Source organism: Nasonia vitripennis (genome assembly GCF_009193385.2).
Source record: "Nasonia vitripennis strain AsymCx chromosome 3 unlocalized genomic scaffold, Nvit_psr_1.1 chr3_random0002, whole genome shotgun sequence".
In the NCBI taxonomy this organism is placed as follows: domain Eukaryota; kingdom Metazoa; phylum Arthropoda; class Insecta; order Hymenoptera; family Pteromalidae; genus Nasonia; species Nasonia vitripennis.
The window spans coordinates 89186-107325 of NW_022279621.1; the positions used below are offsets into that span (position 1 = coordinate 89186).

Sequence of the window (18140 nt, forward strand, 5' to 3'; positions counted from 1 at the left end):
CCATCAAAAACCACAGAGCTTTCCACTTAGACCATGTCATCGGCCACCCTGTACACCTAGACACCGCCCTTGAATGATTTTTATATCTAAACACCAAATACCATGAAACGCAAAACCGAGACGTTGTCATCGACCGCCCTGTACTTTTAGACACCTTCCTCGAATGATTTTTACACCTAGACACAAAAAACCACGGAGCGCGCTACCTAGACTAGCATACCTTGTCATCGGCCACCCTGTACACCTAGACACCGCTGTCGTATGATTTATTTACCTAGACACCGAAAGCAACCTGAACCTTGTCATCGCTTACCCTGGCAAGCTAGTTACTGTTACTGCTCCGAAACTCAGAGTATGCACCAGCAACCTCTTAATTCTAAATATCGTAATATATTATTATATGAGGAATGTGAGGATATGAGAAAAGGTAGAAAAGCAATTTCCGTTCGTTGCTGATGCGCAGCTAACTTTATTGTCCTTTCACACTGGAGAAAAAGATAATGATTCGAGCAAATCATATACAAGATTGTTTATATTATATAAATGACAGCATTTTTTTGACAACTTCTATTTAAAATCACTGATTAGCACACGAATGTGATAATATATAAAAATCACTTAGAAACTGTTCCGACGTAACCGAGGACTACTAGGGATAAAAGTAAGTGCGGCGTAGTTATTCTTTATTAATAATATATTCTACCTATTAGTAGTTTTAGTATAGATATAGAGGAGCGCGCGCACTGCTTCGTGTCCCTTCGGTAGTCCTCGGGAAAGCGTCTTTGTTTTAGCGGGCCCGAGTTATCGGCGGCATTTAATGAGTAGAGCGTCAGTTCTCTGCGACAATTTGTGAGAGAAGGTCACACCAGGACCTGATCGTTAGGAGATTTCAAGAAAGTCATAATATCTGATCAACAATGATTTCACAGTTTATTTTTGAACCTTAATGTAGTCTTGTCCCATACAGAAACAATTATGAAAAGTATCGTTTTTTTTTAAGTAAAATCTCGGATACCAATATAGAAGTAAATAGTGTTGCGAGCGCTAAAGCTTCGTCTGCTTCTCAAACTCGTCTTCGTGGCGCTACCGCGCCACTTTATATATTCAATACAGCCGACATTTTATAAGAGTAGTTATAGCTACTAGTACACAGGACCGGTTTTAAAATTATGGAATAAAATGGAAATAAATTTTAAATATTAAAAAATGTATTCAAAATCTTTGTAATTATTTGATAAAAGTATTAATTATATAATCAAAATATAACTATAAAATAATATTGAATAAAAATTTTGTTTATAGCACAGTGTGGCTAAAATGCGCTGTTAAGTCACGCCTATCTGTGACTAAAGTAGTCCTTTTTTAATAAAATATAAAAATGTTTTACACATCAGTTGTCAAAAGATAGTCTAATATTCTGAGGATTTACTTGTTTAGTTATCTACTTAAAAAACCGTTTCTGAGGATTTGTCCTTCGTTAAAGCGCTTTGAAAAAATATTTGTCACGGTAAAAAGTTGTGTTGTAACAAAGTAGCTTTACCTACGCGTAATTGAGCAAATTATGTCCCGCCAAGCTTAGGAACTGACGCGCAAAGCTACTATATTAACGAAAAGATCGTCGAATGATGACCAGGAAGTCGCCCCGGCTCTTCAACTCCGTCTTGACTGACCGTGAAGAGTGGTGGAGTCCTTCTCTACTTGGCTAGAATGCGAGTTGAAGGTAGAATGGAATAGCATGAATAAATAACGACTCTAATAGTATTTATGTTAAAAGAATTTTCGGGCTTGATCTGCCCTTAGAACGTTTATTCATTCAAAATAACACTATGCGTTCTGCGCGATCGCGTGTGCGTGTGTTGTACTATGCGCGATAATCGGGCTTTGCCCTTGGCCTTACACTAAGTTATATCTGCTCGTGTTTTTCTGCACGTGGTGTGCCAAGTACAAATTTAACCGAGAGAGGGAGATGAGCTCTTCTTCGACACAGGACAGGCTCACGGGATTGGTGACGAACGTTGCGCTGTTGTTGCTGGACGGACTGGCTGCTGTGGCTGTTGCCTCATCAATGCCGTTGTTTGGTCAGCGGCCCACCAAACTCTTTCTCTTGGTGTTGGCGAGAGCTGCAGGTGCTGGGTTGTTTTGGCCCAGACACGGTGACATCGCCCTCGGTCTAATGATCCGGTCTGGAGTCGCGCTCCTTGAAGATGAGCGGCTCCGTCGGCTGGCCGGCTCCTATGGCTGTCGGCCACGGGTGGTCGCTACCAGAGCTGGTAGTCAAGAGAGCGAGTCGCGCTAATCTCTGCGGCTCATAAGTCTCTCAGACTCTTTTCTTCTCTTTCTCTCTTGTTGTCCTTTATCTCCGTAGCGTCGGCTATCATGTCGCGCTGCTTTTTCTTGCCCCCTTTCTCTTTCTCTCTCTTATCTAGCCTTACCCTAATTTCTCTGCTTCGCGCGCGGTCCCTGCCGCCTCGATATTCGTCTTAACGCTTGTGTGTATGCGTGCGTGCGTGCTTTACGCGCGTATATGTGCAGAGCACGTGTGTGCCCATGTGCACTGTCACAGTGTTTTAAACATATCTACAACTTTTATGTTTAACATTTTTATGTAAAACGTACAGCCGCAAAATTTTATAATGAATCATTGATTTTTTTGCTGTAGAAAAAAGATTTTGAGCTGTTAACTCGAGTCATAAGCATTTTCATTATGTAATATCAACAGGAAAAACTTATATTTTTTAAATATCTACAACTTTTTCGTTTTTGCTTCCTCCTAAGAGGAAGCTTTGTAATAGTAAAATTTTCAGTTTCGCTGAAACATCGTAGAAACGCATTTGGAGGTGTTTGGAGTACGAATCATGCGTTTTTGAAAATGTCCGTGCGGATGGCTGTGTGTGTGTGCGTATACCGTCATAATTCTGGAACCACGCAATCGATCGTAATAAAATTTGGCATGCATATATGTTTTCTGATTCTGAATTCGGGAACATTTTTTTTTATAATTCTGACCATTTGATGGCCATATTATAGCCATTTTAAGATTTTTGAAAATAGTATATTTCGATACAAGTGCGCAAAAGTCGATTCTACACGAGTGTAGAATCAACTTTTCGCACGCGTATCGAACGTTATTTTTTGATACAGGGGCGAAAATGCGCTTGAATGAAATGAGCTTGCGTAAAAGTGCATTTTACGCACACTGTATCGAAAAGGTGATTTTTTAAAAAAATTTAATATCTCCAAAACTAAATCATCAAACGTTTCGAAAAAATGTATGACAATAAAAAACAATTATATATATATATATATATTTGCTGTAAAATTTTTTAACCATTTCGATGACTAGTTTTCAAGCTAAAAATGGAAAACTAAAAAAAAATGTGTTTTCTATGTCGTACGATTACGGGAGTAAAAAGGATTTAATTAAGTTAAAATTTTAGAAAAATATTGATCATTTGATCACCTTAGCTAGGTTCTTTTTGCAGCTTATAAAACCGTCAAGTTTAAAAGATATTAGGATTCAAATTCTTTGTCTCTCATCTTGTATACCCTGTATTACTGAAAATTACTATTTCTGTTAAACCTTATAACTCGCTAACTAAAGTTCAGGATGTTTTAAGACTGTTGAAATATAGTAAGTATTATAATCTTGATTAATTTACCAAAACGGTACTCGTCGCGCCATATATTGGCTGTCGACGATTTCGTGCAGTCAGACGAGCTCACGCGAGAGCAAGCGTTCCGCGCATGCCGTGCGACTATACTCTAAACACTGACTATGCTGTATACTCTATTCTCTCTCTCTCTCTTGCCTGCAAGACTCCGAGCGCAGCGGACGTACTGCCGACTATGGCTATTGCCATGTATAAATAAACTACTATTATTCATTAAACATTAACCTCCGTGTTCTAAATTTACCTACGGATTCCAACAAAGACAATTTATGATTTTATGAGGTTATGAGGACCTTATGTAAAATAATTAAGATTGAAAGTATTTTTAAAATCATTAATATACTGTATATTTGAACAATATTTTATCTATTTGAACTACAACATTTGTTGGAGGTAGCTACGTACCAAAAAATTGGCAGCGGCTTTTTTTATAGAATGCTTAAGATTGGAGTTAGATCCAAACAATCGTTTCTAGTGATTTTTGGAGGTGACCGCATTCTGCGTATATATGAGAGAGTAAGTTGAAAATTTAACCACAAGGTTCTGGTGATGGGAAGAGTTTGCATACAAATTTTTAGCCTGATCTACTGAAGTATCTCAGAGATAATCGTATAACACCAACATTTTTATTTAAAAATACACGCAATAATCGAACAAACTGTGCTCGCATTTCAAAAAAACGTAGCGATTCGGGATAAAAAAAAATTAATTTCTTAGTTTGTGTGAGAGAAGACTCCTCCTAAAATTTTAACCCGATCGTTCAAAAATTGCTTAAGATATCGCACCTCACTCATTTTTTGCTGACAAAACTATAAGGCACTTCCGTACCGCAGTCATGCCTAAAAATCAATACAAAAACGCTCTTATTAAAAAAACGCACATTGAAATAGTGTATAAGATCATGAGTTTTTAGAAACTAACTCTATTGAGTTTTTTGAGAGTTTTAGTGTTAAAAAAAATATAAAATATTATAAATATTATTATCATAAAATAAATCATCAACTAAATAAAAGTATTATTCCGTTTCGGAGTCTAACTCTGCGTAGTTTTTTGAGAGTTAAAAAAAATTGTCCAATATTATAATTGACAATAAATATCGACATAATATTTATTTATTTATTATTATTTATTTAAAGACCGCATAATACACAGGAGGAAATACAAAAAATTTAAGTAAATACAGAAATAAGATTGAAAGTTACGGAACGGGAATACAATCAAGATAACACGAGTATTAGAAACTAAAAACGAAATTCTTCAATTTCGATTCAAAACCGGATAGTAAAGGGACCTCGGTAACGCTGCGTGGAAGAACGTTTCAAGATCTTCGCAACCTGTTAACTGTTGAAAAGAATCCAAAATTGGACGACGAGGATTCCTCACAGAGAGGTCGATGGTTACGGAGCGAATACGCGAGTTTCATATTACGAAATTTGAGCTTAATTGCATCATAGGCAACATAATCGTGCAGAACTTTGAAGGACAGCGGGCAGTCGTAATAGTGATGTAAACTCATTATCGTTGACAAGTTAAAAGATTGAGATAAGTCGGTATAGTCATGCTCGAACCTACTTATAGCGCGATTACATTTAAAAGCAAGATATTTGACTATACGATGCTGGACGGATTAGAGCCGATCAGACACGATTTCAGTAAAAGGTGACCAGATAGGTGAGCAGTAGAGTAGGATCGGCAGGGCTAACGACCTGTAAAGAAAGGCGATGGTACCGTGACGCTCAAAATCGGACGTAGTCCGTGGACTGCAGCAATTCTGAATCCGCTTGAGACTCAATACGTGAGAACAATTTTACGTCATCCGCGTACATAAGAATGGTAGAATTTTTTATACAAGAGACTAAATTGTTCATATAAAGACAAAACAATAGCGGCCCTAGGTGTGAGCCCTGGGGAACACCTGAGGTAACACGAACAATCGACAGTCTCTAAAACGGACTGCCTGTGAGCGGCCAGATAGGTACGACGCTACGAGCGAATGGAGAACCCCACGCTCACCAAAATTTCAAAGCTTCGACAAAAGCCTCGAATGATTGACCTTATCAAATGCCTTAGACATATCCGTGTATGAGGCGTCAACATGCCGATGCTTAGCGAGAGCATCTGATAAAAAATCGTTGAAGATGAGGAGATTGGTGAGTGTCAATCTCTCCCAGACAAAGCCATGCTGCTGGTCGGCCAAACGAAGGGTAAGAGCACCAGCTAGTTCGTCCGTCACCAAGGCATCAAACATATTAGATAGACAGCTGATAATGGAAATGGGTCTGTAGTTCGCAACGTCATGTTTATCTCCTGACTTTGTGTATAGGCAAGATATAAGATAGTTTAAACCCGCTTGGAAAACGACCAGTTGTTAAAATCCCATTGAATAATCTAACAATAGATCCCTCAAGGGCAGACCAGCAGCATTTTATGAAGTGAGCCGGGATGCCAGCTGGGCCAGGATTCGCATTGTCGTGAATAATTGAGCGGGCCTTGAGAGGGGTAGCGAGAAAGCTTGGAACAAGCTCCAAGTCATCGCAGCGAGCAAGATCAGCTACCTTGTCTCTCGTATAGACCGATGCAAAATGCGACGAGAACGCGCTACAAATAGACAAGTCATCATGCGCATAGCTCTCTCCAGAATGGACATAGGAGGGCAAATCTATCTTCCTGCAGACCCCTGACAAACGCCCAAAAAGCCCGAAAATTGTATTCAATCTTAGCCTTGGTGGCCTCGATAAACGCACGATACTTAAATCGAGATAGACGGATACAAATGGCTCTCAGACGTTTAAATTCAATTTGGTGCAAGGCATCACGCGACTCTTTCCAGAGGCTATTAGCCTTTTTCTTATTATGAATCGAAGCAATAAGCTCGGCATCGTACCAGCCGGGATAAATATCAGAGCGCTGCCTCGAGAAGGGGACATGACTCTCAATAATATTATTAACATAACCATAGAAATGATCAACAATGGAGTCAATATCACCTCCGTCGAGGACAGCATCTCATCAATTTACAAGTTAAAGCGAGCGGTTGATTGCGCTATAAGCCGCATAAAAATCACGTTAACGAACATTACAAATATGACTAGGCGCGCAAGGCGAAGCGATCTTCGAGAGATGAGCAGCGTGATGAGAGTCAGAAGGAAGAATGTGGTCTTGAAGATCCAGGGATGATACAAGTCCAGCAGGTGCGAACAGCAGGTCTAGCGAATAGCCCTTGCTATTCAAAGAAGGCAGATGCTAGATGTGATTCAGTGCAGAATATGTGGAGCAGATGTACTCAGCAGATGACCGTTGATTTGGCTCTATGTAGGCTGTAGCTCTGAAGGTCAGCGGATCAGCATTCCAGGACAGATGTGGAAGGTTAAAGTCACCTGCAATGACAAATTTGTGATCACTGAATCTCAGAAATAGTTGCTCGACACATATAGAGTGCTCCTTGAATAGAGTGCAGTCAGACCTTGGCTGGAAATAACAAGCATCTAATATGAGCTTCCTGGTAGGAAGTTGTACAAACAGCTGCTCAGTTGTAGAAACCACATCCACTTCCAGCGCTGAAATAGAGCTCTTGACAGTAATAAGTACACCACCTGAATTTGTCATTACAAGTGACTTCAACCTTCCACATCTGTCCTGGAATGCTGATCCGCTGACCTTCAGAGCTACAGCCTACATAGAGCCAAATCAACGGTCATATGCTTCTTTAGGTCAAGCTCTCTAGAAGCAAATTCTGGTTGAAACCAAGTTTTCGTAAGAATAATAATGTCAGGAAGAGAAGAGAGTTGGTAGAAATTAGATTTGAATAGCGATACTTTAGTATGGCTACTAACCGAGTGAGCATTCCGATAGTTTACCAGGATTCCCTCCTCCTCAGCTGACTCTCTGCTGCTTATTTTATTGAAACTCTTCTGCTGGAGCTCATCCTGGCATCAACCAGGGTAGGCTTCCCATGGGTATATCTAACAACCTTCCTCGAGTCCGGATTTGTAATGTTGTGAGTGTCAGCCCCAACACAAAGCTTCTTAAACTGCTCTCTCAATACGTTTATGATTGCTCACAACTCTCAGAGCATCAAACTAAGACCCAAATCTAGCAAGGATAGGAGGAACCGTGCTTCAAGCCGATGGTCTCGGGAATCTCTTGATGGATAGATTGGCCAGATTGATGTTAGAGATCAGGGTCAGGCACTGCTTTAGCTAATCCAGATCAGGGGAAGAATTCACAGGTACGTTGTAAAACAAAACGTTGCATGAACGCGACAAACGCTCCTGGAGCTCTCCTGCCAAGTCATCAACGAGTTGTGGTGCAGATGGGGATCCGCATTATTGTTATGCTTGCCAGAGATAGAAGGCCACGATGCACTGCTAGCCCTGAATGTCTTCTAACGAGCCAGGTCATTTACTGCCTGCATTCTTGATTCGAAATCTGAGATGTTAGAGCGCAGTTCACAGATGCAGGAGACGTTACTGCTGATCTGAGTGCTGAACTAGTACATTACGATATGTGTGACTTAAATGGTTCTTTTTTACACGGCGCATTTAGCACCCGAGTGTATCGAGGGCACTGAGCGCCGTGTAAAACTGAACCATTTAAGTCAAGAGTATTGTATAAAATTTTATAGCACAGACTGCTACAGTCCGCAAGTCTCGCCTATTCGTGACTAAAGTAGTCTTTATTTGCACCGTGAGATTAGCGCACGAGCGTAGCGAGTGTGATAAACACAGTGCAAGAAAGGACTACTTTAGTCACGAATAGGCGAGACTTGCGGACGTTGATCGCATCCTGCGGACGCAGGAGACATTACTGCTGATCTGAGTGCTGAACTCCAAAAGCTCGGAGTCAATAGCCGACAGTGAGACTTTGATATCAGCACAATTTAACTGAAGCACTTTCTTAAACTCACTAAGCAGGTCAACAGTCTCCACAGCACCAGCGGCAGCATCACTCGACTTTGCAACCGAGCTGGCAGCAACCGGAGCCACACCATCAGCTGAAAGAGCACAGGAGCCACACATAACCCTGTCGTGGGCAAGGTCAAAAATTTTGCACTTGGCTCTGACTGCACACTAATTATAAAAACGATGACCACAAGCAGCGCAGCTCAGCACAGGTGCTCCAAGGCACTGGCACTCCTCATAATCACATGCCGAGAAATGACTCTCGCCACGCCTTCGCCTGGACACATTAGAGTCATCGAACAGCGTCTCCATATCGAGCCAGAGATGAAGCGAAGGACACACTTAGCACCGATGAACAAAAAGAGGGCTCTCCACAACCACCCAGCGAGCACAACAGCAATATACAGCAACACACACAACAACAGCGGACGGGCAGCGCAGCACGACTATAGCCGTACAGGCAATACGCGTCGGCAAGATGGCGACCGTCCTGACGCACCACACAGGTTAGGCTACGCTGAGGACGAACACCCGGAGCCGCACGATACGATGCTCACAGGGAGAGCGAAAATACCGAACAAAAGATGCACCAGTGGCGATACGGCCAGCTAGAGGATCGGCGCGTGATGCGGCAGGCAAGGCGCTCCGGCTTGCACGGCAGGCGGGTTATGGCGAAAGGCAGCGAGGCGCACGGTGTGTCGGAAGAAAATCGGCGTGATGCTCTACAATCACTCTACAGATGCTAGTAAATGCTACAACTTTAAAAATAGTCGGAGCAGTGGCAAAACACGTCTAGCCAGTTTGAGAGCGCCCTCTATCCTCTAATATTAGAATTCTTTATTTTGGAAAACAATGCTTTTTGTAAACATCCCTATATTTTGTTAAAATATTGTGCAAAAATTAATTTTTCAACATCAATTGTAATCTTTGCTTAAAAACACATGGAATTATCTTAGAAATTTTAACATTGGAATAATTTGTTTTTGCAAGCATTAACAATAACATTAGCAAAGTAGCGTACGTATGTACGTACGTACGTACAAACATACTTATCTCTTATTTAAAACAGAAAAATACAATTTTTTATACACTAATAGTACAAGTTTAGATGTATAAAAATGCTAAATGAAATTTTTGGATGTGGTCCAGATCAGATAATGCTGAGGATAATCATGATAATAACTATTCAAATAATATGAATTCAAAAGTATTTTTTAGAATACTTTATGATTCAACGGTGCTCTCCTTTGTTGACGATGTCACGTCGATCTGGGGATCATCCTGACACCTGGACATAGTCTACAGGAAGTCAGAAGTATTTTTCAGTATATTTAATGTTCAAGTAGTGCTCTTCCTTGCAGAAGACGTCGCGTCGACATGGGAGCCATCCTGACACCTAGACATCGTCTACATTAAGATACACTTTTTTTGAGTACATTCGATGTATATGGTATATTTTTATTTTCTCCTACATCGAGAACCCAATTTTTCAATTCATGATTGTCATTTAATCATTCAAATTGTCATTTAATGATAATTTCAAAAGATAACCATAATTTACTTTTTTTACACATGACTCCATTATTTTTGTTCGATGGCTATGGCTACTATAGGAAATGTTTTTCTAAAGTCGCCAGACATAACGATGATTTTCCCTTCGAAAGAATTGTTATTGATACAGAAATCTTTTAAAAATATATTTATTGCTTTGAAAGCATGTCTAAATACCATCGATATTCCATCCCATATTATAATTCTAACATTTTTTAAAAAACATTTTATATTTTCAATTAGGACAAATATTAAATTTTGATTGTTTGTCAATGTTTATAATGGTTATTTAACTATTTTTAAAATACCATATGAATGTTTTATAAAAAGGTTAATGGTTTCATTAATATTAAATAGCCATTATTTCCAATGTTGTTTAAACGCTAATAAAACATTTCTTAATCCAACATAAACAAACGTATCAAAATTCACAAGCTACATGTATTTAACACATTTTATGTAACACGCGAACGATTTTCGCGTTTTTCGTACCTATTAATAGGGACTAAAGTGACTCTTTTTTGACCGGCGGGCAAAAAAGTTATTTTAGCGGGCAATAATGGCAATAATTGCCTGCTAAAATGTCTTTATTGCCCGCAAAATTTTTTTTTGTAATTTAAAAAAAAAAGTTGATTTTGATAAATTTGCATTATTTATTATTAAATAAAAAATGTACAAACTGTTATCGTCTTGAACAATATATAATTTATAACTAAATATAAATTAACATTGTCGAAATTTCTTATTTTTTTCATTAAAACCCTTTACATAATACTTTATTTCATTGTTTTCCAATGTTCTCATTATAAATTCGGTACTGTTAAAATCAATTATTTATTTACAAAAAAAAAAAACAAAAATGAATTTGACTCTTATATAATCCTTGAACAAGACAAGAGCACGGTTGCCGTGTCAAAAAATAGTCACATCAGTCCCTCTTAACACGTACCAAAAAACGCGAAAATACGTCCGCGCGTTACATAAAATATGGTGTGCACCAAGGGCTAAGTGGGCTTTTTGGCCTCGTGGATTTTGCAGTACTCGTCTGCGGCTCGTAGACGCCCTCGCCTTCGGCTCGGGCTAACTCGCCTTGACTCGTACTGCAAAATCCACACTCGGCCTAAAAAAGCCCACTTTACGCCCTTGGTACACAATATACTATTAAAGCGTTTTGTGCTATTAGGGTATATTGTGTTTATAATATTATTGTATAATTTAAACTCCCAAAAAAACTTTTTTCAAAATTAAAATTAAAATTAGTTTTCCCAAAAAATGATATCTTAATGGGTATAGCAAAAAACATTTACTTGACATGTTAATATTTAGAGATTTCACTACGTTTATTAGTCTTTTTCTTGCCAAGGTTTTCACTTTTGAAAAAATTTTTTGGGAGATTCCACATCTATTACAAAGCATATCCTCCTTGCTATTGCACTTCATGAAATCTTGATCTATTCGATAGACTATAAGCTACTATTGCTTTAGACATTGATTGCATCGCGCATATAATCGTATAGTATTATTATATGCATATAATCACGTGTGTCGCCGAGTAGCAGACGAATGTCGGTAAAGTAGATGAACCACTTTAACCACTGGTGTATAATACCTAATATAATACTATATCGGGAGAGGATGGAAACTCTGAACGAAAAGAAATATACTGAGCAAATTTTCAACTTGCAATATTAAGTTAATAACTTAATATTTTTTTAAGGTTAAGAAAACCCAATTTCAAAGTATATAGGGTTGCGCCGTCGACAAATCGTACTTCGTACGTTTTCTTGCCAACGCGGCGCTGTCGCGCCCCTTGATATACATATATATATATATATATATATATATATATATATATATATATATATATATATATATATATATATATATATATATATATATATATATATGAATACATATATACTTATAATTTCATACAATGGGTCTTCTACAGACACATTTATATATGAAATGCTACTCCTGCAGGGTTTTGCGGACTTATGCGGACTGGTGCATAACCTTTCGGAAATGTGAAAACTTACAACGTGATGTATGTTAGTTGTGCTGACACTTTTATACATACCTGCATAAGTCACGGTGTATATATATATATATATACATGTTTTAATAAGATCTCACAACCCGTGCAACTACGCACCCTAAATTAATGTAAATTTCAATTTCTTTTAATCAAAGTATGTTATTCATTTTATTAACACAATAAATGTGCCTATACTTCATAAAAGATAATAAACTTATACATTTTCATATAGGTACTTATCATTATAAAAATTAATTTAAATATCTGATAATACATATTAAAAATAGTATTTTATCTTATCACATTGCATCACAAACTATATTAAAATGTTAAAATATTATATTAACATATTTTATGCAAAAAAAAGTAATTTTCATATATTTTATTCTTGTAAAACCTTTTCCACAATGAAAAATAATAAACAACATATATGATTCGCGAGCGATGCGAGCGTTATTTGCTAGCATTGTATTAACATATTTTATACAAACGAATATAATTTTCAACTACTTTCTTCTTTCCAAACATACTCTACAACGATACATATGTTAATTGCAAGCGGAGCGAGCGTTTTTTGTAAGTATTATTTATTAATTTGAATATCATGTATGTATGCAATATTTCAAACACGTTGTGTGCCATGTACCCATCTTATAAAAGGTTTTTGTATTAAAATAAAATAAAAATAAAGAATGTATTCTCCTGATTATTTAATTATGGTTCTAATATATTTTTTATAACAATCACTAGCTTTGTTTCATTGACAAATAAGCATAATCTTCCTAGGATTTCATTAATATAGATACTGCAAGAAAAAGAATAATTTCAATTAGTACAAATTAGTAAAAATTCATAAAAGTATTATTAGTTTTAAACTTTTTTGCTGTTTTTGCTTGATTCGATACTGAAAAATACAATTAATTATTAATTACTATTACTATTAGCAACAGTAACAACCCAATATAAATCATTATTTTTAATCATTAAGAAATTTTAATAACTATTATCAGTTGTTTACTATTTTACTGATCAAATATCATGTCAATGATTACATTAAACATCTTTGAAAGTAAATAACTATTTAAAACTCGTTTTTTTAGTTTCATGATCAGTCTATTACATATACCTTCACAATTTATATACAACCATGACATACTACCTTCTTAATGTTCTATTTAAAATCATTAATTTTTTCAGAAACGCTGGAAACTTGTCAGTATTTTAATGCCATCTTTTCGCCAAATCTGGATTACTTCGTACTAGAATGTCTTGGTCCTGGAATCCCAACTGTAGCACTTTATAAGACTGAAACCCCAATGCCACGTTTCCTTACTTTACTGCAAAACAATACACTTCTTAAGGTATGATATATCTAATTTCTCGCAATATCAATCCAGGATTGAAATTTAATTAATCTTAAATTATTTTATTGCTTGATTTTTTATTTTTGGCCAATAAGTGACATAATGGATATTGCTTAAGGGGATGTCGTCCTAAAAAACACTGCGTTTCTATTACATGAAACTTTTTGAATAAAGTTTGCAAATAAAAAACCGTGTCTGTAGCGCCGTAGTGTTAAGTTTATTGAATCGTTCTACCGGAAGAAAATTTCGATCGGACTTTTTGTTTTTCTAGAAGTTTAGAAATACAAAATACCCCGTAGCGGATTTGCGAAGCTTTTGGGACTTCATCCTCCTTAAGCTTGATAGTAAAAAAACCGCTTTCAATAATTTAGCACGTAGCTTTCTTCAACATTATTTAACAGTATTTCTTTGATATCGAAATTGTTTTTATTTTATATATCTATAAAAAAAAACTTTGGACCACAGTAAAAGAGTTAGGCGACTTTAATGCATTCCGTGTTATGTCAAGCAGGCAATAACACAATCTAAAATAATTTATTTAGCGTTATTTTATTTATATGTCAATTTTATAACAATATTATTTTAATTACAAACAATAAACTGTGGAGCGCACTACCTCGACCTCGTCATCGGCCACCCTGTACTCCTTGGTGGATTATATGTACGATGATTGGAAAACTACTGAAACGAGATTAAATGAAGATAAAAAGTTAGTTGGAGAACATATATAGATAATTTTTCAAGTTCTTCAAAATAATCCCTATACGAAAAAAAGAAAAACTTATACGAATTAACAAAATCACAAAAATTAACAGAATATCATTTGTATTTTTTCAAGAAATAATAATTTAGATAAAAAAGATATAATAAACCTTCCACCTCTGAATGTGCAGCATTAATTGTTACAAAAAATGAAGAGATTGTAACGAGGAACAACGTCCCTCGCCACGCCGGTAATCGAGGCAGGATAGAAAGTGACGAAATAGGGCGGCGTTGGCTCAAGCGGTAGCACGCGCGCCTAGAAATCTCGGGAGCGCTGGGTCGATTCTCAGTCCCGGCGTCTCCTTTTGTGATTTTCTCCTCTCACGTCAAGTCTCACCCCGTTACAATGGCGCCCAACAACGTGTGGATTCGGTGAGGAACGCGCGAAAAATCGTAGAATAAAACACATGCGGGAACGCCATATAATATTCGCGAGAGAGAGAGAACAGTAAGATTTCGGTAGCGTCCCTATAGCGTGTGCACAGTACACAGCCTCGGTAGATCGCATAGATACGAGAAGGCCGCGGTGAGCGACGTAAACAAGCGCGACTCTGTGTTTATGTCGCAGTCGAGCTGTTCGAGCTCGACGGTGTATTCTATACTCGAACCTAAAGTATATTATACGCGCGCGTGTATGCTCGAACCGAGAGTTTAAATACAGGCAGATATATTGGAATTTTTCTGAAAGGCCAGCAGTGCATATTTCCAGGCCGGAGGATAGGCCATAGCTGACACTATCACACAAAATTAAAGTTGACGAATCGGAGTGGCGGCAGTTAGGGCTGACACCAGTTTGTCAAGTCCTCTCCGATTCGGATTTTTTTTTTTGACGGATGAATTTGTTCGATGCACTTTAGTTGGAATAAGTTGTTGATTTTTCGGTAAAATTCCAATATACGTAGCGAACTACGAATTAGTTCGAAATTGTTTTTTTTTTGTCGTGCGAATTTTTTTTTTAGAAAGTAAATTGAGCGAGTGTGTTTATGCGTGTAGCACTAAAGTGCAGAGTGTTTGAGCACTAAAGTGCAGAGTGTGCGCGCGTCAAGAGTAAGACGAGCTTCTCTGGCGTTTTTCTCACGTTAATTCGGTTTGTGATTTGTTTATCGGAATTAACGAAAATTTGCGTTACTTTCGCGTGAGAAAATCTTGTTTTTTTTTAACTGAATTTCGGGATTCAGTTACGCTACATCGATACGTCAACGAGTGTATTTGTGCGAGTAGACAAGCTGTAATTTCGTAGCTTACGTTGTAGCAACGAAAATACAAGATATGAGCTATCTCTAGTGTGTGTATAAGTGTGACGGTTTACGAGCTGCCACGACGTTGTCAGCGATATCCCGTTCAAGATATGCAACGATACAAAGCACGCACAAGCATCCTCCAATTAAGATCGAAGATGATACTAGATCTAGAAAAAGTCAGCGAGCCATGGTGCTTAAGCCTGAAGCGACAAAATAATAAGCTCAGAATAGCGCTGAAGTCGCTAGAGTTGCGTCAGGACGGCGGACGTATAAGTCAAGCTGCAAGACTACAGAGATGGTTATTAGGCGAGTACGCACCAGCAGACTTTGTGCCATCCTCTAGTATGTCAGCAGAGGAAGCGCGCACCAAGCGAGAAGGGTTGCGCGTGGCGTTCATCGAGCTTACGTCTGAAGAGGCCTGAGGACGCTCAAAGTGCTCAGTGTTAGGAGCCAATGATAACGCCGGCGAGACACATCCAATAGTGCAGTTGCGCCGTGCGATGCAGGCGAACTGCTCAATGGAAACGCGTACCGATCTCAGCACACCGCAGTCTAGGGTAGAGACTGAAGTCGACAAATTGGTGCTGAGACTTTCAAGAGAGAACGTAAATCGCGTCCTAGAAATGCTGATGTTGCGTCTAAAGGCACGGCTAGTAGGCGACAATATCGAGGAAGATTTCGTCACTGCTGAAGAGCTTGGTAGAGACGTCATTCAAGACGAGAAAGACGTAAGGCTGTTCACGTTTGTAGAAATCGCGTCGCCGAGTGTCTACAAAACAGTGGCGGCACGAATCGCGCAGGATAGCGGATTCGACGGTGCCGACGAAGAGTGCGCACAGACTGTTGAAGAAAGCAGCCGAGAGCCAAGACCAGCCGAGAACTGCGAGCTAGTTACGTCGAGGATAGACAGCGTTTGGTGGAGGGAGGACTCTCATAATCCGATGGTCGATAAGAAGAAAAGACCAAGTGAAAACGCTGTCATAACCTCAACGACAAATTTTCTTCCGATAATGCATAATAAAACTAATAATAAATACTAATAATAAAACCATAGGAAATTACAAAACGTATTAAAAATCTACACTATATTAAAATTTTACACTTGGTCGATTTTGTAAAAACCTTCCAAAACTCGTAAAAAAAATTACATTTATTCTAAGGTAGAAATGTTCTTTGAACTTAAATCATTCAGGTTACCAAAAAAAATGTCAAATGTATCAAATTTCAAATAGTTTTTAGCAATAAACATACTTTACAAATTTCCGTCCGTGTCCGTCCATCCGGATTTTTTTTTGCATTCATTCCACAAAACTTGATGTATTTTATGAATAAAAAACTATTTAATGTTATAGATAGGTACATATGATAAAAATATACATTCCTACTCAAAAATATTTTCAAGATTTGGTCCAGGTGAATTGGAAGCTGTAAAAACAATTAAAAAAAAATAGACGTAATTAATGTATTTATTTTATATTTTTTACATATATTATGATATATATATATATATATATATATATATATATATATATATATATGTGTGTGTGTGTGTGTGTATACACATTATATACGTATACACATAGATGAATGAAGATTATTTTGAGATTGGTCCACATGTAAAATCCAATACAAAATAACGAACGATGTATGCATTCATGCATATCACAAGATGTATTCAGCATATTTGGTCCAGATAAAAGAGATGCGACGATTTAATATTTGTGCAGATGTGCTGTATTTTAAGGCCATCTATTTGTTAATATAAAATAACGAATGCTGTATGCATTCATGCATATCACAAGATGTAATCAGCAGACTGGGTCCAGATGAAAGGCATGGTGCAAATAGTTATTAGTGCAGGTACGATCTTTTTGTTAAAGCGATGTGTTCGTGAATATAAAATGACCAATGCTGAATGTATTTATGCCTATCACAAGATGCTATTTGCAGATTCGATTTACATAAGAAGGATGATACAAATATTTTTTTGTGCAGATATGGTCTTCTTTCTAAAGCTATGTGTTTGTGAATATGAACCGACGCACATGCATATCACAAAATGTAATCTACATTTTTGGTCGAGATCAAAAGAATGCTGCGAATAATTTTTTGTGGAGTGAGGGCAGAAAATTCGGTCTACTGACAAAAAAGAAGCGCGGTTGAAAATGAGAGGTTCCGGAGGCTGAAAATGTATTACCGTTTAGCGTTATTTGGTTCTGGAAAGTGTTAAGTAAAAAGTGTATATTTAGTTAGTTGGGCTAGGTGGACGGCGCGCGCTAGCAACGACTTGGTGCAAGCAAGAGTGACAGCAGTTGCTCGTTGCAGGCAGAGTCGTGCGTGGCTGATCAGAAGCATGTTATTGTGTCCGTCCTAGACGGCTGTCCACCATCTCCTCTGGATACCAACGGTTATCTGTCACGGGCAGCAGAGGCACGGGCAGGATCTTTTTGGTACGTAAGGTATGTCTGAAAAGGGTCGGCCACGTCTGGGCTTTGTGGGTTCAAGTTAGCGAGGCCGTGAGCGTAGGTAAATGTGAAAAAGTCGTCCGGGGACAGACAAAAGAGCGTTGTCTGATGCACGAGCTCGGCCGAAGTGTCGCTCCATCAGGAGGG

At 38.0% G+C, this 18140-nt stretch overlaps 1 protein-coding gene across 1 annotated transcript in view; it reads left to right on the plus strand.

The window, feature by feature from the left end:
* LOC100679968 (venom dipeptidyl peptidase 4) overlaps positions 1–18140 on the plus strand; it is a 297831-nt gene that overhangs the window by 67567 nt on the left and 212124 nt on the right. Inside the window, exon 5 of the mRNA XM_031925590.1 lies at positions 13359–13522. Coding sequence (XP_031781450.1) covers positions 13359–13522 — 164 coding nt within the window. The remainder of the gene's footprint in view (positions 1–13358; positions 13523–18140) is intronic.